Here is a 24,515-nt window from a genome sequence, read left to right as displayed (position 1 = left end):
CTATGATAATGAAAAATTCAAATGTGTTTAGGAAAAATCTTTAGCTATAATGCAAATAATGTTGCTCAAACATTTCCAAAAAGACCTCTGAGCCTTACAATATTCTAAAGCAGGGGAGGGTCCCCTAGTCAGAACAGGATGGTAGAGTCAATCCTGTTGAGCCTGGATGTCAACATCATCACCATTAATGTTTATCCTTCCTATGAGATGCAGTGCATTTTCACTAACCAAACCAGGTAAATCAATCAAGTGGGAGCACGTGGTTATGAGAAAGACTCTGTAGTTCATCCATCAGGCCAACGAAGAGGCTACAAACCAATCCAAGGACCCCAGACCCATGGAGCTCTACTTTGGGATCAACTTTATCATCAAAGAGCGATTGAGGAATGCTCATCCTTCCAGTTACCTTTTGCTACATCTCTTGATTTACAAAATGCAGAATACGCTGCTTTCCCTAAAACCTAAAAGTGTAATAACTCAAAATTTAAGTACATGTAGCTATATTAGAATGGCATATGGCTTGACATACTGTCACAAATTACATATAATCTATACTGTAATGTGTGAATTAGTCCTTAGGGAGCCCTTGGGTTACCAACTCATTAGTACATTTCAGTAAAATAATTTTTTTTTTATAAAAAACACAAAACTGACTCCAATTATGGAAAAACCTGCTTAAAAGATAAAGGTTCTTTTACAGGCAAACCCATAATTCCATGGGGTTTTGGCTCTGTGACAACTAACCGAATGGCTTGCTCTGCTATGCTTTATTGCTATTAGAATTCAATAATATGTTCATTAAAACTATTCAGTTTTCCTCCAAATTTGCTTAAAATGTCCATACTGGCAAAGCAATCTATAGAGTCAATTCATTCCCCATTAAAATACCAACAGCATATTTCACAGACCTAGAACCAACTCTCCAAAAATTCATTAGGAATAAAATAAAAAGACCCCGAATAGCTCCAGCAATCCTGAGAAAGAAGAAAAAGTAGGAGGGATCACAATATCATATATCAAGTTGTATTACAAAGCCACTATTCTCAAAACTGCCTGGTTACTGGCACAAGAACAGACATATAGACCAATGAAATAGAATAGAGAACACATAAATTGACCTAAGCCACTATGCTTAATTAATATTTGACAAAAGAGGCAAGAACATACAGTGGAGCCAAGACAGTCTCTTCAATAAATGGTGTTGGGAAAATTGGACAGACACATGCAAAAAAAAAAAATGAAACTAGACTACCAACTTATACCATACATAAAAATAAACTTAAAATGGATAAGGACTTATACATAAGATGGTAAAACATAAAATTCTTAGAGGAGTCCACAGGTAGCAAAATCTCAGACATATGCTGAAGCAATAACTTTATCAATACAGCTCCTAGGGCAATGGAAAATAAATAAATGTGTCTACATAAAAATAAAAAGCATCTGTACAGCAAAAGAAACCATCAACAAAACAACAAGAAAGCCCACTGCATGAACATATTTGCCAATGTTATCACCGATAAGGGTTTAATCTCCAACATTTATAGGGAACTCATAAAACTTAACAAAAAAATAAATAACCAAATCAAAAAATAGGCAACAGACATAAATAGATATTTTTCAAAAGAGGACATAAGGAAGGCCAAGAGACATATGAAAACATGCTCAATGTCACTAATTATCCGAGAGATGCAAATCAAAATGATAGTGTGGTACCATCTCACACCTGTGGGAATGGCTATATCATCAACAAATGATAAGTGCTGGTAAGGATGAAGAGAAAAAGGAACCCTCTTGCATTGCTGGTGGGAATGCAGACTGGTACAGCCATTGCAGAGAACAGTCTGGAGTTTCCTAAAAAAACTGAAACAAGAACTCCCATTTGACCCAGGGATCCCACTTCTAGGAATATATACCAAGAAACTAGAAACACCAATCAAAAAGGATATATGCACCCCTATTTTATAGCGGCACAATTCACTATAGCTAAGATTTAGAAACAGCCTAAGTGCCCATTAGCAGATGAATGGATTAAAAAACTGTGATACGCCGAAACTGGTTTGGCTCAGTGGTAGAGCATCAGTCTGCGGACTGAAAGGTCCTGGGTTCGATTTCTCCGGTCAAGGGCCTGTACATTGGTTGCGGGCACATCTCCGGTGGGGGGTGTGCAAGAGGCAGCTGGTAGATGTTTCTCTCTCATCGACGTTTCTAGCTCTCTATCTCTCTCCCTTCCTCTCTGTAAAAAATCAATTATATACATATATATATATATTTTTAACTGTGATACATCTACACAATGGAATACTACACTGCAGTAAAAAACATGAAATTCTTATCATTTGCAACAGCATGGATGGAACTGGAGAGCATTATGCTAAGGGAAATAAGCCAGTCAGAGAAAGATAAATATTACATGATCTCACTCATTTGTGGAATATAATGAACAACATAAACTGATGAACAAAAACAGATCCAGAGACAAAGAAGCATTAATAAGACCATCAAACCTCAGAGGGAAGGTAGGGGAGGGCAGAGGTAAGGGGAAGAGATCTACCAAGGACTTATATACATGCATATAAGCCTAACCAATGGACACGAACACCAGGAGGGTGAGAGCATGAGTGGGGGTGAGGGGGGGAGAGAATAGGGGATAATACTTAATCAATAAAGAAAAATAATGTTATTTGAAAATAAAAGTCAAGTCCTTAAAAAATAAAAGCAAGATCTGTCTTGAGGATTAGAAAAGAATTGAAATTTCATTAACTGCTTCTAGAATAAATTTTAAAAGCAAACAAAATAATTACATAAAACATTATTCCAAAGCTGGATTCCATTCAAGTTAACAAAAGTAACATTTATTAAACACCTCTTCAAGATATAAACACAAATTTACAAGGCAGGCCAGGTATATACTGACTTAAGATGGATCCCGAAAACTTACAGAAAAGTAATTTTCCAAAATCATTAGTTATACCTTATTGTAATTTTCAACTAAATCCTATAAAATCAATAAATGTATAATATAAAGAAAACATGGATTTAACAATCTGAATACTAGACTAAAAGATTGCTACTGTCATAAAGAATTTTTAAAGGCTAGGTGGGAGAATTAGGAAAGACCACCAAGAGCAAAGATGTGTCCTTAGAGACCAAGACTAAAATCATCTGCACCCTTGTATTTCCGATTACTAAGTGCAAATGTGGAAGTTGGGAAGTGAAGAAAGCTGATAGGTGTAAAAATGATTCACAGTGTTGGAGCACAGTTCTGCAGGTCCTGGAAAGGAAGATGAAGAAGTGGGTCCTACAGCAAATTAACCTTAAAACATTGCTGGAAGTACAAATGACAAAATTGAAGTTGTCCTACTTGAGGCACATCATGAGAAGGCAGAGTTCTTTGGAAAAGACTGTAATGCTGAGAAAAATATCAGGCAGGAGGAAAAGAGAATGGCCAAATATAAAATGGATTGGTTCCATAAAAGAAACCACAGGCATGAGTCGACAGGAGCTGGGCAGGGCTGTTGAGGAAAGGACATTGTGGACATCACTCATTATTGGGTTGCCAGAAGATGGAAACAACTCAACATGTAACACACACACACACACACACACACACATACACTCTTCTCAAATATAAAAGGGGATGTTATAGTTATATATAGAATCTTCACTGACTTTCTCTCCACATCCATTAACTACTCAAGCCTTCCTTTGTCATCATTCTACTGTAACTTCTCACAAAGATGCTCTTGGCCTCACTGTTGCATTCAGGAGCATTTTCTGTTGCCTCCTCCTCCTCCCTTTCTTTGACTCTTCTCTTTTCTCCATGTTCTTCTGGAGCGAAATGATCACGATACATATTTCCAAAAATATGACTGCATTTCTAAACACCAAAATCTTTCATCCCAGTGTCAAATATTTTCAGCATCCTATTGGGACTTCCATCAAAACCTCAAATTCAAAACATCTAAAACAGAATATCTTTCCTTCAAGCTGCCTCATTCTCCAGGATGTCTTCTCTTGTTTGGCATAATATAACCATACAGGAGGTGAGCAACATCAGTGTTATTTCAAACTATGTGCCCTCCATTGCTCTTCATACCCAGTCAGTCTCTGTCCCTAGTCCCTTCCTTATGAATGCCTCCTCTGCATTCCCCAGCCACTACTCACATATATTTAATAGTTCTTGCCTGAGTGTTTCCATAGTCTTCTGCAAACACCACCCCCCCCCCGTCCTTTCCTCAATCCATCTTATAACATGCTTTTCTTACCTCACCCCACGCTGTCTGAAAACATGAGATGAATCAACACTGAGAGGACAAAGTTCTGAGCAATACATATTTATTCCTAAGTGGCCAAAGCAGTTTTTAGACTTTTCTATGAACACATTCAATAGTCTTAACTGGAATTCTTATGCTATTTGCCAACTATGATGTGGGTGGATATGGCAGAATGATACACCACCTTCATCCTACTTGCTTTCCTGTACTCTAGATGCCAAAAAGCAGGCATGTTCCCCTTCTCAGGCTCCCTTGCAGCTAGAATCTGATTTTTCTGTAGCATCCACCAGTCCAGCACTATGGCACATGATTTAGAAGGTAGAAGTGATGGAGGACACACATCTCCTGCCTCGGCTGTTTTACCTGGGGAGCATGTCATGCAGAGGTTTTGTTTGACAGTGGTAATCTCCAATCCTAGTCACTGACCTCTTCCATGTTGAGTACCAGACTATGAGTATCTTACTGGTATAGTTGGTAACATTAAATAACAGTCAGTACCTCTAGCAGCAGCTTCTCCTTATGGGTGGGGGCTTCCTGATCAAAGATAAGGTATGTCAGTATAGTCTTATCATGTGGTGTGATTTTAATTAAGGTCATTTCCAAAAGTTCAATTTAGAGTCTCCAGGTAATTATTTTCCTGAACTGAAGTTACTTCCTGCTTGAACAGCTAGAATCAATTATGCAACTGAATTCTGAGTGTTACACATGCCATTCACTTGCAAAAGTCCATGTCTTTACCGGAATGTCCCTCCATTTTATTCTTACTAAGCTCTAACTTAGCCTTAAGGCTTAAGTCACATTTCACTTCCCTAGAAAACATTTCTGTATTTTTTAAAGCTAAATAATTGCTTCTTTATCTGTGGTACTATAGAATTTTGTTAATATTACTAATGTTATTATAAACAAACTAGAGGCCAGGTACATGAAGTTTGTCACAAGGATAGGGGCCCCCTTAACCCAGCCTGCATCCTCTTCAATCCAGGACCCTTCAGGGGATTTCTGACTAACCATTTAGGCCCGATCCCTGTGGACCACTGGCTCCTAACCATTCACTTTCTTACCTGCCTGATCACCCCTAACAACATCTGCCTGACTGCCTGATTGTCCCTAACCCCTCTGCATGCCTGACTGATCACCCCTAACTGCCTCTGCCTGCCTGCCTGATCACCCTTAACTGTTCCTCTGCTGGCTTGATCGCCCCCTAACTGCTCCCATGCCAGCCTAATCACCCCCTAACTTCTCCACTGCTAACCTGATCTCCCCCTAACTGCTCCCCTGCTGGCCTGATTGCCCCTAACCACTTCTGCCTCACCCCCATCACCCCAGCTTTGTCTGGAAGGACATCAAGGAGTTGTTTTCCTAGGTTGACATGCTTTACTATTATTAAAAATAATAGTAAAAAGCATTTTAAGAGTAAGTAAATTCAGTGGTCCAATGATTGTTTGGATTATGAAAATATTCCAAAGTTCACATCAGAGCTCTTTGTATGAAATCCAGGTGTCTTTTGTTCATATTAAGTTATAATTCTCAAAATATTATGAGAAGGAGAAGGATCATACTGAATGCTTCATCACCCACATTCTACTAGTACTAAGTCCTTATCAGGCTAAAAGGAAAGAGCTTACAAATGGAAAAGTTTGTACGTTGTTCACCCAACTTCCATTTATTAAAATAAACTCTCAAGTATCATAAACTTTAAAGCTTGTCCTTAAGACCGTTGGTCCATTAGTGCATATGATAAATTACGTACTTAACTTTGAACTTACCCGTCCTGCATAATGCATAATAGTGAATGCTGTGCCTTGATCTTTGAGGGCAACATTCCCATTCCCATCCTTTATGGGGGAATATACTGCATTTGTATTTGAGGATTCAAGGAGACTTTGTAATTTTTTGGGAAGATTTGATTCCATTGACCAAATTTGACTTTCTTCATCCAATAAAGAGAGAAATCCAGATGACTTCTAAAAATTAATAAGAGAGAATTTTTTTCTTCTGTTACTCAATTTGGTATTTTTCTTATTCATGAATAACCTTTTATATTTTCATCATTTTGTACAAAGCACTCCAAAAATAAATGTCTTTACTTTTAACTCACATCTGTTTTTGTTCACTGTTAGAATCAAAACTCTGATATAAAGTAGGCCCTCAGTAGTATTTATTGGTTATAGGAATGAATAAAAAAATTAAAGAGTATATTTTAATAACATTAAAAAACTGGAGTTATTAAAAAGTATAATCTTATCTCAAAAAGAAAATTAAATTTTCAACTACAGGAAGTTGCAATTCTTCTTGAACTATGACCATGTCAAATACTTCATACTTATAGTGACAAGTTACTTATCAAAAACCAAGATTTACAGTGATGTTGCCATTAAAATTAAGACAAAATCTCATTCAGCGGGAAGTAGAAGTGACTATATGATATTCTAATATTGTATTTAGACTTAGGAGAAAAGAAAGCTTGAAAGTATGACTTGTAAAATTGAAATTAAATGTCTGATAGTTTATTGTTGACTTTATTTTCCTTACTTGGCAACAATATAATATTAATCTTATATGAAGAAAAATACTGCCTAAAGAACTTCCCATCTCTGATACTGCAGTTTTCCACACATAGAACACCATTCTGTCCACATGGTTTACCCATCAGTTGAATCACTTTTACTCAATTCTGTGCTGCTGATCTTATCTTTCCTAGGGAAAAAATTTCTGCTGCAATGTTTTAAAATAAAGTATTTTATATTACTTTTTTTTTAAATCCCCACCCAAGGAGCAAGGACATTTTTTCCATTGCTGTTTAGCAGGAGTGGAAGGGGAGAGAGAGAAACAGTGATTGAGTGCCTGCCACACGCCATGAACCCTGACCTGCCTGGGGATGGGGATCAAACCTGCAACAAAGACATTTGCTCTTGAGCAGGAATCAAACCTGCAACCCTCCTGTGTGCAGGCCGACATACTAACTGCTGAGCCATGTGGGCCAGGGCTATTATTTCTTCACATTATTATGTCTATAGTCTGTCTTATTTCCTCACATCAAGTCAGTGTGCTTTTTGAAGAATGAATACCATTAAAAAAAAAAAATCCTTCTCAGAAAGTGAGATCTATATTGACCCTCATAGCAATTTCAGTTTTATTTTGACTTCGGGTAACTAAATCATATTGTCACTGGCCTTACCTGATGTCATTTACTTGGACAATAGAAAGTCATTTTTCGTGTCATAAATATTTTAGTTGTTTTATGCCTTTCAGAGTCTCCTGGTTGTGCTAAAGAAAACCCAAAGACTGTATACAGTTGTCTGAGGGCTGCAAAAGTTAAGATCCTTCTGGTACCACCCTTAGAGAACAAAGGGTGAAAGCAGCAGACATAGGAAGGATCTCCACCTGGTGGAGGCACACAGGCCAGGAGTGCCCTTCTGGAGACATCTGGTAACTAGAGGACCCTCTCTAGAATGAGCAGCCAATGGCCTTCGAAAAGGAAAAGGAAGAAGAACTAACGAGGTGAAAATGCACTATGAAGGAACTGGAAATGCCTGCAAAAAGCAAGTTCACCACCTTAGGAAATAACTGAGAACACCTGGAGAGACATTTCTTATCAATACAAAAATGCTTTTCAATAAGGAAATTTGGGGAGAAAAGTCCATTACCAAGAGTGTTATTCTAGCATGATACATCATAAGAATCTCAGTGTGGCCAGGGACCCTATAAAGAGTCTCCATGAATAGCACAAAGGTGAAAAAAATGTTAAAAATATATAGGTATACAAATGGATGAGGAGAGGCCTTAAAAAAACACTCAATGTAAGAAGTTTGTTAAGCATGAGTACTATCTGGATTTTTTTTTTAACTTAGTCTTTATTTTGATTTAAAGCAACCTCTTTGCTGATAAGTAAGTAAAAGGTGATATTAGCTCTGATTGGTTTGGTTCAGTGGAGAGAGCATTATACTGTGGACCAAGGGGTCCCAGGTTTAGTTCTGGTCAAGGGCACTTAACTTGGTTGCAGGCTCCTCCCTAGGCCCAGGCCCTGGTGGGGGTTAGTGCAGGAGGCAACCAGTCGATGTGTTTCTCTCACGTCAATATTTCTTTCTGTCTTTCCCTCTCTCTTCTACTCTCCCTAAAAGTCAATGAAAAAATACCCTTGGGTGAAGATTAACAAAAATCAACAAACGAAACAAAGCAAACAAACAAACAACAAAGTGTTAAAAATAAAGCAGAGATATTATACTTTCAGAAGCTGCTCTTTCATCTATTTACTTGAAGGACTTTCTCTATCTGCTGTTACACACACCCACAGACAAACACAAGTACATACAAACACGCTGTGGAGGGATAAACGGGTTATTTAAAGATTGTGTGAAAGGATGTCCATATTTCAGGGGCAATGACAGACCTCATTTGGAGGTGCAAATTTTTGTTCCTTTGATTTAGCCTATAATGATGGTAAGTAAATCAAAGACAAGGCCCCAATTAGTTTAAGGGAAGTTATTAATTCTAAAGGAGCTAATCTACTCTGCTCCAAAAGCAAGATGATATTTTATATTTTGCAAGGATGATGTGGTTGGTTCCCAACAAGATATATTTTTAAAGCATTATAATTTGTATTGTCTCCAAAAACTTTCAAGTTCACTTATGCTACATTTTCTGAACATTTGCTAGAAAGCCATGGGGGAAAAATGGCGATAATCAAACTTACTGACTTGGAAAACTTGCTATATTAGGAAAATGCATAAAAGAAGAACACAGAACATAGAGAAATAAGTCACAAAGAGGGATTAACAACCTTTCAATTCCTTCAGAAGTGAAGGTTTAAGAGAGATTGAATTGTTCTTCTGCATGTGACAGGTTATCATATGCATTTTTACAATAATAACAAAAAGCAGCAACATTGTGTGTGACCAACTGTACAAGACAGTTGGAGAATTTGGGAAAAATCTGATCGACTCCTCCCCTCAGGGACATAAGACAAATATAGGTTCACTGAAATATAAATACAGCCTATGCAAAACTTGAAATGTTTGTAAGTAGTGGGAGGTTGGGGATTGTGAGACAGGAAGCAATAAGCTTGTTTTATATTGTAAGGTATATGCTTGCCTGGCACACAGACCTATGTATTTCACCTACATTTGACATGCTTTTTCACTCCATTTGTATGGATATCAAATAAAAGCAGCATCCAGAAATGTCCACTCTCATTTCTATCTCATACTGATAAGGGTCCTACTACTGAAATTATCTTTCCAAAGATGAAGCCTCAGGGATGACAGCTAAAGAGATAGAAAAAAAACATCATTCGGCTGACCACTGTGATAGTCAGTGATATAGTAGCAAATGACAATGAGAGTGGGAGTACTGAAGCTTTCTATATACAGTTAAGTATATATTGCTGTCAATTTGAAGATATTTTTAAAATCTCAAATAAGTTATATATATATATATATATATATATATATATATATGTGTGTGTGTGTTGTATATATACATACATATATACATATATATACATATACATATATATATATATATATATATATATATATATATAAAATGATGAGGGAGGGCTTTCTGGAGAAATAGGTTTCTAATGTTTAAAATAGGTTGACAAGTTGGTAGCAGAACAAGAGTATTTATCTTATTAAAAAACACAAAATAATTTAGAAGAGTAGAAAACGAAATACTATTCTTTTCAGTAGCTGAATATTATCAATTTTAAACAATGTTCACATGATTTAGAGATATTATGAGTAGATCTACATAATCTTGTATTAGTAGATGGGGACTGCTATTTATATGACAGATTTTTGTTTATATAATAGAAATATTGATGCAAAGATTCTTTCATTGCAAGGCAGAAACAAAGATGATTATAAACACTAGCAAATATTCTAAGAGGTATGCATATATATTTTCTGCCAGTTTTTTCATACTTAAATTTAAAACTTTTAAGATAAATAAAAAAGATTCTGAATTTATGTTATGATCTTTTTAGTCTTACATGTTAGTTTATAAAATATAAATTTTGCTCATTGTGCATTTGCCAAAAGGGAAGTTTAGTAATATAAATGTGAATATTTTTATAACTCAATAATTTAACATATCCTTTTCTTTCAATGAATTAATAAACCTTCAAATACCCCTTCAGAAAAAGGTAGCATTCTCCTCAGTTGACTTTGAAATATTATAAATACATAGAGTCTAACATAGAAAGATATCTCAAAAATAAGGTCTCTTAAAAAATTGTCTCCAACATATCTCAATACATGTATTTCTATAAAGTCACTAATTATACTACATGAATACCTGGAAAAAAAAATCCAAAACTCCGGTCTGGTTACCAGGAGAATAAGCTGTTTCCATGGTAACTCCCTCTTGTACACATTCTGTTTGCTCCTGGAGAAAAAGCACTTCATTGATATAATGGTGTATCTTCTCATTGGTCATGTTGACACAAAGCTATTGTGGGGGGAAAGAAAACAATTTACAAGATAATATGGCTATGCAGATCCACTTTTTCTACAACACAGATTCAGATTGGTGAAATATGACTCAAGAATATTCAACACCAATTAGTCTATCAAGATAAAGCACTGCAGTGTTGTTGAGAAGCCAAAGTAAGGAGTTCCACTGGATACATTGTCTGATTATTTAAAGTATGTTAAAAACAACATGCATAATTACAGCATTAACTTAAAAATCTATAGTCTAAAATACATTTGAGGATTTAAAAAACATTTCCAATAAATATTTGAGTTATACACAAACCTAGAAGTTTTATATATTTAAAACTAAATGTTTCTTAAACTTCACTTTTACTGGTTAATTCTGTGAATATAAAAAATGCTAGAATTACAGTTACTTGAGGTGAGAACATAACATATAGAAAATTTAACTTGACATGCTTGGTTGTTGAGGCAAAAACAACTATGAATACAGACCAACAAATTCTGTATATTATGGGCCCTCGGTATATTAAAGGAGGGATGGAATTCAGAAACATATGCACTTATTTATAATTCATACAGTCTAGCACATTCACCCTCTTGTATTTTTTTCATCAAAACTAAGTGGTATCAGTAGATTAATAGCTGTGTTTATGTCTAGGAATGATTCAGGAAAGACAAATCATTTTCCATAAAACTTGTAGCATCTGTCCACAGTAGTATCCCCACTGTGAAAGAAAAACATTTAATTGTCACTCTAATTTTAATAATAATCAAAAACAGAAAGTTCTGAAAATTATTGTTAGAGGGAAAAATTAAAATTTTAAAAATTAGTTCACTTTGCTTAAAAAATATTTTCATGTTTTCCACAAATCTAATGTGTTCAACCCTCTAATGCTAAAGTAATTTTATTACTAAAAAATTAATAAAGATAGTTAAATGTGGGGTGAAATACTTACAGAAAACTATGACACCATTATGAAATAGAACAATTAAAAATATTCTAATAAAGGATTCCAAATTAAAAATATTAGTGGCTAATTCTCTATTGTACAAGAAATGTCCAAATTATATGACACATATCTTTCTCCTCATTTTGAGTTGCTCTAATTGAAAATACTTAGATGGATGTGAACACCTCAAATATTTAATAGACTTCTCATCATTTTGCGTTCAGAATAGACTGCAGCTCTGTAGCTTCAAAAAAATTATTTTTGATGACATCCTGTATAAATCCTATTGCTCTTTTTTATTCAATATATTGAGGTGACTTTTGTTAATAAAATTATATAGGTTTCATGTGTACAATTTCTATAATACATAATCTGTATATTATATTTTTTTGTTCAACACCCCAAATCAAGTTTCCTTCCATCATCCTCTATCCCCTCTTTGTCCTCTTCTACTTCCCCTAACCCCATCTTTCCCATTGGTAATCACAATACTGTTGTTTGTGTCTTTGAGGTTTTTTGTTGCTTTTTTTTTTTTTTCTTAATCCCTTCACCTTTTTCACCCAGCCTCCCAAATGTTCTCACCTCTGAAAGCTGTCAGTGTGTTCTCTGTATGTATGAGTCTGTTCTATTTTGTTTGTTAGTTTATTTTGAGTGAAATCATATGGTACTTGTCTTTCTCTGACTGGTTTTTTTTTCACTTAACATAATACATTCCAGATTAATCTTTGCTGTAACAAAAAGTATGATTTCCTTCTTTTTATGGTCAAGTAATATTCCATTGTGTAAATATACCACAGTTTTTTTTATCTACTCATCTATTGATGAACACTTGGGCTGCTTCCAAATCTTGGTTACTGTAAATAGGCTGCAATGAACATGGGATGCATACATTTTTTTCAACTAGTGTTTCCTGTTTCTTCAGATATATTCCCAGAAATGGAAATGCTGGGTCATAAGGCAGTTTCACTTTTAATTTTTTGAGGTAACTCTATACTACTATCCAAAGAGATTAATATCCAAAATTTATAAATATCTTATAAAAGCCAACACCAAAAAATAAACACAAAAAATCAATTAAAAATGGGCAAATGACCTAAATAGACACTTTAGAGGACATACAGATGGCCAAGGGTCATATGAAAAAATGCTCAACATCACTAATCATCAGAGAAATGCAAGTGAAGTCAGCCAGTCAGAGAAAAACAAGTACAATACAATTTCACTCATATGTGGAATTTAATGAACAAACTGAACTACTAACAAAATAGAGACAGACTCTGGTGTGTGTAGTAGAGTGTTGAGGGGTAGTGGAGGGAATGGATTAAAAGAAAAAAAAGGAAGAACTCATGGAGCTGGTCAATAGTGTGGTGATTTCAGGGAGTGGTAGTGGGTGGAGGTGGAAGAGGGCATAGAGAGGATAAATGGTGATGGAAAGAATAAAAAATAAAAGCCATAATATCACCTCACACCTGTAGAATTTCTATCATCCATAAATCAACAAACATGTGACAGGTGATTCACTAGCAAAGAAATACAAATGGCCATTGCACACAAAAGGTTAAGCCCACTAGTAATCAAGAAACTACAATGCCAAGTACACCTCCACGACAGTGATAAGAACTACATTTATTCCATGTATATATATATATGATTGATTTTTTACATTTTTTTACAGAGAGGAAGAGAGAGGGATAGAGAGCTAGAAACATCAATGAGAGAGAATCATTGATCAGCTGCCTCTTGCACACCCCCTACTGGGGATGTGCCCTCAACCAAGGTATATGCCCTTGACCCGAATACAACCCCCGGGACCTTTCAGTTTGCAGGCCGACACTCTATCCACTGAGCCAAACCGGTTTTGGCTACATTTATTTTTATTGAAATTACTATCAACTTGGGGTGGTGAACACACAATACAGTACCCAGATGATTTACTGAATTTTATACCAGAAACCTGTATAATTTTACTAACCAAAGTCACCCCAATAAATTCAATCAAAATTGTTAAAAGGCTATGTATAAATAAATAAATCAACAAACAAGTGTTGGCGAGGATGTGGAGAAAAGGGAACCCTCGTGCACTCTTGGTGGGAATACTCTTGCTCTTGACTGTCAAACAGCTGATCATCTCTGTATGTATGCCTGGGGGTAGTGTTTTGATTGAGTTGAGCATTTTTATAATAAAAACAAGGCATTTAATTATTTTCACTTACTAATATTTTATTAAACTGAATTGTGGCTCTACTGAATTGATCTGCTGTTTTAATCAAAATGATGATACCAAGTATGAAATATGAACAAAGCCAGGCCAAATTAGGAAGAAATGGAAGAAATCAAAATTCCACTCCTCTTTTTACTCTTCAACTCATGCTCCCCCTACCCCCCGCGGGAGGTATAAAGCAATCTGACCACTTTCTCTGCCTGTGGGAAAGGGCTTTGGACTGTGCTTTTGAATAGAGCAACTCGAGTTGTTTCTCTCCTGGTCAAAATGATTCTTAAAACATAAAAGCTTTCTCTACTGAGCTTCTCATAATTTTGAAGCTGCAGCATCCAGTGTTACTTTGAGTCATAGGCTGATCCTTACAATATATCTGATCTGTTTATTGTACATCATGTTCTTTTTATTCTGGGAGAAGGAAAAAAAAGTAATTTATTAAAATCCCCCAGGGAACAGTCCAGCTCGCTGTGTAAATCTGAGTGGCCTGTGGAGTGATTTTTGACTCGTAGCTTTAATTACAGTGGTGCTTTCTGGAAGGGAACACACATTTGTGTTTCTCACAGAGGAGAGTGACGCTGGGTGGTAAAGGGAATCACTGGTGCACATGTAGTTCAGGACAGAATGTTTTCAAACTCACTGTGAAGTAATGTGTAGATTAATATTTCTTTAACCCAATTTGCCTTTCCCTGTTCTAAACTGTTGAAAGCACTCACTGTTTGAATCAATACAAACAGAGCATCCTATGTCAGATACCTAATTGAAAATTAGAAGAATGTATCCCACCAAACAAATGGTAGCTAAAATCAAGGCAAAAACCTCTTTATTCCTGATTTATCTTCACGGAACTGTGTTGCATGTATGTGTGTAGGCGTATGTTAAACAGAAGCACAGAAAGATTTTTACAGGAAAATTAGTTTATGTATTAGAAGCATAAATATGCATCAATAATTGGGAATATTATGGACTTCGGTGCAAAAACAATCATTCACTTTACTTTTTAACTCTATCTAACAGAATTGTGTTTGGGTTACTTTAGATTTCCAGGTATTACAGTGGATTTGAATGTGGGTGAAAGGTGAGGATTCGTAGATGAGAATGAACAGTTATTAAGTACTGCTTAATTAGCATGCACTTTGTACATAAAGTGCTGTTGCTAACGGGTTTAATAATAAAAATTACGCACCCTTTGAAAACACGTTTTGGTAACAGAACATTATTGCTTATCCAGATGGCCTATCATTTGTATTAATGACAAACTTAATTTCTTGAGTAAATTTTTACCAACTGTTCTCCCTTTATTACTCACTGAAATATATTGGAAGCAAAAATATAATGGAGCATGACATATACATCATGGAATTAAAGTAGGAGATTAATTAAAGTTGACTCCAGTTAAAGGCAGAGCCCCAGGCGTTAGACAGTGATGTGCAATCTTAGTGCACACTGGAATTAGCTGGTGGCTTTTTTAAAAAGGCCGATGTCCCCACCTGACCCTAAACCAATTAAATCAGAGTGGGGTCCAGGCATTGATATATGTTAAAAGCTTTCCAGGTGATTTTAATATGTACACATGGCTGAACACATTGAGATAGATGAAGGAACAGATCATAGACAATTCATTAACTGATTTGCTCATTAATTACTATATATATATATATATATATATATATATATATATATAATACTCTTGTATTTTATATGTTGAAGAAATTACACCATTTGTTCTGCACAGTTTCCAACATTCTGTATTTTGCAGAGTGCACTCCCTTGTTTTTATGTGTTATGTTGTCCTCTGTTTCTGTTAATTAGGAGTTAGCTCACAAAACTTCATTATATTCAGAATTTCTCCTTTTTTCTTCCTTCCTTCCTTCCTTCCTTCCTTCCTTCCTTCCTTCCTTCCTTCCTTCCTTCCTTCCATCTTTCCTTCCTCACTTCCTTCCTCCCTTTGCTTTTCTTTTTGGCAAGAACACTTGACAAACATATTGTGTTTGTTGTCACTCTTTTGGTGATGTTAGTAATGATTGATACTCATTGCCTAGCTTTATTACTTAGTAGGAGCTGCAAAATTGAATTGATCCGATTCTGTCATCCGTTCTTTATTTATTTGTAGTGGGACTGCATCAAGTTATATTTATGAATTAATCTAGAGAGAATTAGCATCTTTATAGTATTAAGCCTTTCTCTCTAAAAATGCAAGTGTGTCTTTGTTTAAGTGTAATTATGTGACTTTCTGGAGCATTTTACAGATTCCCTCGCTTAAGGCTATTTACTCATTTTTAACAATGTTTTCTTCCATTCTGTCTTCTAAAAAAGTTGTTTTAAAAATATATAAAAGTCATTGGTTTTACATGCAGATTTTATAACTTGCTACTTTAACAAGTTCTCTTATTGTTTTTATTCATTCATTTTCTTAATATATAATCATCACTGGAAGTAGAAATATTTTTACCATACATTTCTAATTTTTGCCTTGAATTGTCTCCTCTTTTCTAACAACACTGGCATTGCAATGTGTATAGATATCAAATAACATAAAATATAAAGAAATAATGCAAAAACTAGTAGTGATAGAATATATGATGCTGCATATTTCAATTTATATATTTTCAGAATTGGCCTGGTCTGGTATACACAATATTAACAAGGACATAGAAAAAAAAGAAGGTACCCTTTTCTTTTTTATCATCTTTGTACTTATCAAGCATTATAAACTTGGAATTCACTGCATAATGCTGAAGAGTCAACTGGAGAGGCTTTCCTTTGAATGACTTAGGATATATCCTTACAGTGCTAGAGATCAACTTCACATAATAAAAGAGAATTTATAAAATTCAGGTATTATCTAACACAAAGTAAGCTGATAATAATGTAATTACTTCATTAAGGTAATACATGCAGAGCCTCTCCATAGCTACTTAGGTACTTCAGGACTCAATTTTTAGAATGCCCTTCTCCACTGAATCATCAGACTAATGCTGATAGATATGGTGTTTGTTACTGTAAATATGGTATTTATTATTATAATAGAGGCTTGCCTGCACAGCCTGGGCAGCTGGGGGGCCGGAGGACTGGGGACTCTGGAAGCAAGCATGCAGAGTGGCTGCTGGCCCCAATGGGGCTGAGGGAACTGCTTGCTGCCATCTTGTGGCTGTGGGCACCACCATCTTTGAGGGTGTGACAGTCAATTAGCATATCCCCCCCTTACTGGCTGTGGGTGTCACCATCTTTGTGAGAGTGTGTTGGTGAATTAGAATATTCCTTCTTTATTAGATAGGATATGAAATAACTTGAAGTAAAAGTTATTTATTAAGAATCAAAGAAAATGGAATTAACACTTCCTCTGAGCTGAAACAAATTGTTATCTAAAGGATCACAATACAATGTCCATTTAATCTTTTAGAGCAGTGGTTCGCAACAAGGGGGGCTATTTGAATTTTAAGGGGGACCAATTCAAGAATGAGTTATTAACAGGGAATATTTTCCATTCCTTATAGTTCTAAAGGCCTCATATACAGTATGTAAATATATATTGTGACATATTTATGGATTTCAGTTCTCTATTATATGTTTTGAAACTTTATTTGCTATTTTGTGATATTACTTCATATTATTATTTTTTAACAATTCCTTAGTGATTTCTTCCTCATTATTTCAATTCTCCTTTGGTTCTTTTATGTTTCTCTTCCATGGATGTCATGTTCTTTGAAAGCTTGTTTCCACCAAATTAGTGGCCTTTTAGGCTTCCTCCACATGAATAGGAGTTCACTTTTTGAATAGTAAGAATTATATATGTCATAGAGTGGGGCATCAAGGTTTTGAGATGCTTAGGTGGGGCATGGACAAAAAAGGTTGGGAATCACTGTTTTAGAGTGGGATACCAAGGTTGGAGATGCTGATGTTTTAATGTGCTTCTTATATCTCATCCAATTTGTCCCTTTGCTAAACATATGTTAAGTTTCTTATGGAGGAACAATTGTCAAGAACTACATACATTTATTCTTTAGCAAGGTAAACAAGTAGGAAATACACTGTGAAGGTATTTTTCATGAGTTTATATGTAAAATTTCAATTCAGAACATAGTTGTTAAACTTCTAGTATATACAAAATGCTACATCAAATACAACTTCAACCCTGTAGAAGTTGACATTCCTATGAGCATCTAAGAGATGGGTCAAAAGCTCAAAACTGAATAAAACTAAACATTTATAAAGGCAATAATATTTGTCTGGGTTGGAGTCTCACTATAATATTAGTTTATGAAGCATTTATATGAAGGTTTCCAATGGAATTAAAAAAATAAGGAAGTTCACAATCTATTAGTAACTCAAGAATCTAGAATGTATCATTCCAATCGATGGCCTTTAAAAAGTTCCCAGGCAAATTTAGGAGTTTGCTAAGTCCACTGTAAATGACTTGGGATTCATCAATAAGAAAATGATTTTATTCTTCTACGTGGCTTCTAGTTACTATTGTATACAATAACGAAGCACACCAGCTAAGAAAAAGCTACCTACATTTTTAAAATATTAATTTGTCTGAGAATTGGTCTTCAATTTTATCCATAAAACTACCTTTTCGTTTTTAATAGAGATTCATCCTTGGGATTTGGGGGAAAATGTCATTCCTTGCTATATAAAAATCTCAGGCTGTGAATCTATTTTAAAACATATTACTCAAATATGTACCAGAATAAAAGAATAATACTGGATATATATAAATGTCAGCGAAATAAAATGTTTTTGAAAGAAAATAACATACATGTTTTGTACATATCAGTTACCAGCACAGTCTTGATAGATGACTGTGTTGGGGTGTGAAGCAGAGCACTGAGAGCATGGCCCCTAGTAGAGGCCTTGACATCATTTCACCTGTGACTTCTACATGCTAGCACATGGTGGAGAATCCAGTGAGTCTTAACATAGACATGAAAGTGTGTAAGTTTTCTAAGGTTTAAATGTGAGGAATACATATGGCTCCTGGTTACCATTCAAATACTTCACTGAGAAGTACATCCCATATTGGCATACTACTGATCATGATTTTAGCTACTCTCTTCCTCATTACTCACTGTTTTTCTTATAAAAAGCAATAAATAAGCACAACCATGAAGTTCTCCTTTTCTTGTGAATCCCTGGATACAAAAGTAAGAAAAGATGAAAATATCTATGGTCTCAAGCTTACTTCATTCTAGGTTTTTTGGAATGTTTTCTAAAAAATGTAATTCAAGATGATTCGCCCTGGATTAAGTAAGCAAGTATGATTTAGGATATACTCACAGGAAGCTCTATCATCTTCTTAAGAGAGAAAAAAAAAAAAAAAAAAAAAAAAAAAAAAAAAAAAAAAAAAAAAAAAAAAAAAAAAAAGGCTGGATTTTAAAAGTTTTTCAGGTGTTCCCATTTACAACAGTAAGAGTAGCTATCCACTATTTCTTTTTTTCCCTTTTTTTTTAAATATATTTTATTGATTTTACATAGAGAGGAAGGGAGAGAGATAGAGAGTTAGAAACATCGATGAGAGAGAGTCATCGATCAGCTGCCTCTTGCACACCCTCTACTGGGGATATGCCCGCAACCAAGGTACATGCCCTTGACTGGAATCAAACCCGGGTCCCTTCAGTCCCCAAGCCGACACTCTATCCATTGAGCCAAACCAGATTCGGCTATCCACTATTTCTTGAACAGGCACAGTGAGCCTGAAAACATTAGAATCTCTATAACAGTAATCTTGTTTAATCTCACAATTGTGTGATTCTAGTATAATCCTAATTTTACAGAATAGGAAACCCAAACTCATTATAGACCCTTCATCTCAGCCCAGAAGCTTTGCTAGTAGAAGTCAGAGAACTAGGTTTCAAACTCATTCTCTTTAATTCCTTGCCCAGTGTCCTTTACCACCGCATCATCTAGTCTAAAGGACAGCTGGACAAGTTGTGCAATTATTAACAGTTCTTCCTAAACACTGGGGAGTTGTAATTCTTTGTGTGTAGCTTGGTTTTCTGCCTTTCCACTTGTATCTTTTTACAGGTTTATTTTTCTTACTCTGTTTGGTAAGGCAGATTCTATTTCTACCCTCTTCTTTAACACTTAATTTTTAGATACACTTAATTTGATCAAACTGTTCATCTGGTTACTATTAAGAAATGAAACAAATTAGTGCCTTTCAAGGTGCCCTAAATTGTAAATCAATGCCTCTTTAATCTATTTCTATGAGTTTGCCATAGTCATATGTATGCATTTCACGTGAAGATGAATCTACAAATAACAGCATTTAGCATAAGAGAGTATTTCCATTCTGAATTTTGGCCAAGCTTTCTGAATATCTTTGCCCTGATTTCAAATACAGATGCCCTCCGTCTGTCTCTCTGACCTACTTGAAACAGCACAAGCACAACTCAGTGCTTCATCAAGCATTGTCTTTCAAAACAAGTGCCTGCGTTTCAAAAATAAGATTATGCCAGTTGCTTACACAATCACATAAAAAATAATAAACTGTCAACAAAGTGGGGATATTAATTTTAAAATAGAATGGCAAATATTTCTTTTAATTATGTATTTGAAGGCAATTATGCAAATAGTCTCTAATGCATTAAAAACAGCTAAGTGATTGGGGGATGGAACATTCTAAAGTTTATCAAATTTCAAAAAACAAACACTTACTTGTTCAAATTCATTCTTTTGAAATTCTTCAAAACCAAAGATGTCCAATATTCCGATCTCCAAAGTCTGCATGCTGAAATGAACAACAAAACAGTGAATAAGGCATACTTCAAGCTTGTCCACGACCCCCTGCCTGTTGTGACTTCAGACAAAGAAATCTGGCCACTTAGCATACATACCCCTGCTAATTTAAAGTATCAGCATGCAACTAATTACCTAAGAGTTCAAAAAAAAACTCTGAAAATTAGAGGGGAAAGTTCTATTTTAATCCTTGATTCAAACAGAGAACATTTTAAAAATTGATTTCTAAGTTTAAAATACAAAAATACATGGAGTGGCTTAATATTGCTTTTCTGAAGCAGTTCTGTGTCTTCTCTAGACTTCCTTTCTCTAAAAAAATTTGTGCCCACCTGTTATGTGGCTCTCTTGTTAGGTTACACAAGCAGGAAATTCGCAATTTCTTCATCACACATAGGTACATGTGTGATATGTACATGTGTACATATGAGGTAAATGATAAGCCACGAGCTTATTCTTTGATAGATTAAATTCAGCCTCTTCAAGAGTTATATTATGATCATCCTAAAGGAATTTTTTACGAATAAAGTAGAAAAAGAAAGAATATGCAACTTGGTAATAAAATTGAAAGAAATCAATTAAGTACTTTGTGGTACTTTTTTTCTCGCCAGTATAAACTATACTGGAATTTGCAACAGTCTTGGAAGGTTCAGATCACAGATGTGGGAACCCTCATAGAGAGTGAAGAAAGAAGGAAGAAAACCTGGCTGGTGACAGCAGCCCTGACAACCTGCCTTCTGTGAGGAGTATGGTGGCAAGATGAAGAAGTGCACATGAGGATTCTCCTTGCAAAGAAAGCCCCCGATGATGGATGATGATTCTGGAATGCTGATGGCCAGGAGGGCACCCCCACCCCCCATCCCTTCCACATCCTTGGTCCAGAGCACTAGGACCACTGCTCTCCTCCTTTTCTGCCATTGGGTGTGATATCCCGTCATCATTATGGTGCCTGTCATTCAATACCACCACTTTTGCCCATGCAGACTTTGGTGGTTGTATTCTCTCCACTTGATTTGTCCAAACTACAAAACCACATTGGCAATGGACTCTTTTTCTATCTGGGTTTTGTTTTCACAATCAGAACGTAATCATAATACTTTAGGGTCTATGTCACTTAAATGACCTTTAAAAAAAAAAGGTAGAGCATTGATTGTATGATATCCTGCTTCTAAGATGTTTTATGGTCAATGGTACAAAGATGAGCTTCAGATGTAGGAGGGAAAGCATCTTCAAAGCTCTTAATACAGACTTCACATGACAAAGAATATACGGCAATGAGGGGTGGGGGGGAAGGAAGAGTCACTCAATGGATGCCTCTAGGTAATGGATTTAGATTTAGTTTTTTAGAAGAAAAAATAAAGTTAGCTTTGTACCTCACCCTGTATGCCCAAATAAATTGTACATGGTTAGATAATTAAATGTTAGAAAAAAAAATTATAAATGTACAAAGAAAAAAATAAATTTGATTTTGTTTTTCTTTCCATTCTGGGAAAAATCAAGAGAAAATGTTTAAAAGTATGATTATATAAATACAAAAAAATTGCAGCATAAATAATATAAAATAAAATTCTGTTAGAGGTACTATTTTAAAATGCATTGTGTCATTCATTCTCATAGATATTTTTCTCAATCTATCAACATGTGTGTCCAGTCAGAGATAATCTCCAACCATGCTCCTTTCCATGCTACCCTCTTTAGAATGTGGATGGAGCTGGGCGGGGAGTGATGTATACTCAGTGGTAACAATGATGTGGAGGTTTGGGCTAATGTGTTGCTTTGTTTTGGGTCGTGTGTGTGTGTGTGTGTGTGTGTGTGTGTGTGTGTGTGTTGTATATTTTCCATGTTATGAGTTGCACTGTCTCTCTTGCAAGAGCTTAGTAATGAAGCTTGTTAGGCTTGGATGTTGTTGTTTTTTTGGGTAGGAATCCTAGTTCAAACACTTTTTAGTTAGATAACTTTGGCAAGTTACTTAAATTTTCTGAGCTGCAGTTTCATCATCTATAAAGCTAAGATAACCAGTAATATGTGTCTAGCTAGACTGTTGTAACAACTGGAGGAGATGCAAATAAAGTTCTAAGAAAATAGCTAATATACACTGTACCTCCAATAACTGGAAATTATTTTTTTTAATCAATTGTTTAAATCAGTTGTTTAAACTTGCTATAAAAATTAAGAGAGTGGCTAATAGAAGAATTATAAATGGCTAACAGACATATCAAAAATGTCAATCTCATTAAAATTGCAAAACAAATAATATTTTTAAACTTAGGATGATAAAGTCTCATAATTTTGTTAGAAATTTAACTTGGTAGAGACTTCTTAAAAAAACAATTAAGTTATATGGTATAGAGCTTTGAAATGTTAATTTCATTTGAACCAATACTTTCATATATAGGAACCCATAGTAACACAATTACTAGAAATGTAATTAAGTGCTATGATCAAGAATGTTCATTGTTATCTTAATTACAGCAGCCAAAACAAAAAGAAATAATAAATACCCCATACTAAAGACACAATTAGATGGCATGCATCCTATGATGAATTAATTTAGTAAAACTCTCAATAGAAAGCAACAAATAAGCTCTGTATAAAGAATAACCCAATCATATCTTCAGAAGATCTAGAAAAACATGCAAGTAGGCTATGATGAAGAAATAGAGATCGTTTTATTTATTTCTTTTTACTGTTCTGAATTTACTAAGGTTTCTATAGTGAAACAATATTATTTTTATAAGCAGTAAATATTCAATTGATGTTTATAAAGACACTAAATGCATGGTAAATGTTCTTGAACAATGAGCTAAAAACTAACACTGGAACAAAATTTATACCTTTTGTATACTTACAGTAACTCATAGTATAATTTCAACCATGTTAAAAAAAAAAAGTTAATAACACAGAAAAAGTTAATAGTAAATGTCTTAAGCAGTATACCTAGAGCTGATTTATTAAAATTGTAAATGTTCTATATTAGGCATTATAATGCTCTTTATCATTAACTTTACTTAAGAAAATATATGATGCAATGCATGCTGGGTATTCAGTGAAATGTGGAGGAAAGGACAGCAATGGCCTGAAGGGACAGAAAGAAACGAGTGTAGCACAGAAGGTGTCTGCTTGTCCAGTTGCAGGTGCAACAAGGATACTAAGATTCAGAGAAAAAGATCAGGGCTGCCTTCTCATGCTAGTCCCTAGTATGGATGCTTCCAGCCAACTTCTATCAGGATCTCATGTGTGACTTCCCTGTCTGGTTCTCAGCTGCCCTTGGCTGCAGTGGCCCTACAGTTACAGCACATAATGTTGATAGGAGTTAGAGGAAAGGGCAAACCTACTGGTGACACAATGTCACTGCATATGTCATTTTCCTTCCCATAAGGACAAAAACTTCTGTTGGCAAGCAGAAGAAGGATGCTGAGGCCATGCAGGTATGTGAGGGAGAAAAATACGTTAAAAGATTCTGGTTCAGATCGGGGAAGTAAGTTATTAGTACTTGAGACCAGCATAAACTTAGTTTAAAGAGCACTCCTTTTAATGATTTTTTTTCAGATTTCAAACACACTGCATTCTAAATTACTTTTAGTTACAAAATTAAAATACTATTATAAAAAAATGAAGCTAAGGAAGGAAAGATCATTTTCAGGAGGAAAATTAAATGCAGGTTTAATGCATTCTAAGGGTTACTTTTGCAACTACTGACAGACATAATGTGTTCATTTTTTTTCAAAAATCTATTTCATCATTTATGATTGAATGAAATATGTGTCTGTTTTTGTAATAGCAACCTTGGCAGGAGGGTGACAAGAATTTGCAGCCAGGCAAGTGCCCATACTATGTAGCAGTCAGCATTACTGTCATTTCTCCTATTGATATCTTGACTCATATTACACAGGCA

At 35.1% G+C, this 24,515-nt stretch overlaps 1 protein-coding gene across 1 annotated transcript in view; it reads right to left on the bottom strand.

The window, feature by feature from the left end:
* MYO16 (myosin XVI) overlaps nt 1-24,515 on the bottom strand; it is a 414,776-nt gene that overhangs the window by 170,660 nt on the left and 219,601 nt on the right. The window contains exons 21-23 of the mRNA XM_036458153.2: nt 20,543-20,615; nt 10,575-10,727; nt 6,044-6,241 (exon numbers count right to left, since the gene is read on the bottom strand). Coding sequence (XP_036314046.1) covers nt 6,044-6,241; nt 10,575-10,727; nt 20,543-20,615 — 424 coding nt within the window. The remainder of the gene's footprint in view (nt 1-6,043; nt 6,242-10,574; nt 10,728-20,542; nt 20,616-24,515) is intronic.

This window comes from Pipistrellus kuhlii, unplaced genomic scaffold (assembly GCF_014108245.1).
Source record: "Pipistrellus kuhlii isolate mPipKuh1 unplaced genomic scaffold, mPipKuh1.p scaffold_m20_p_3, whole genome shotgun sequence".
In the NCBI taxonomy this organism is placed as follows: Eukaryota; Metazoa; Chordata; class Mammalia; order Chiroptera; family Vespertilionidae; genus Pipistrellus; species Pipistrellus kuhlii.
Note: the sequence above shows the minus strand (reverse complement) of the source record. Positions and strands in the feature narration are given on the sequence as shown.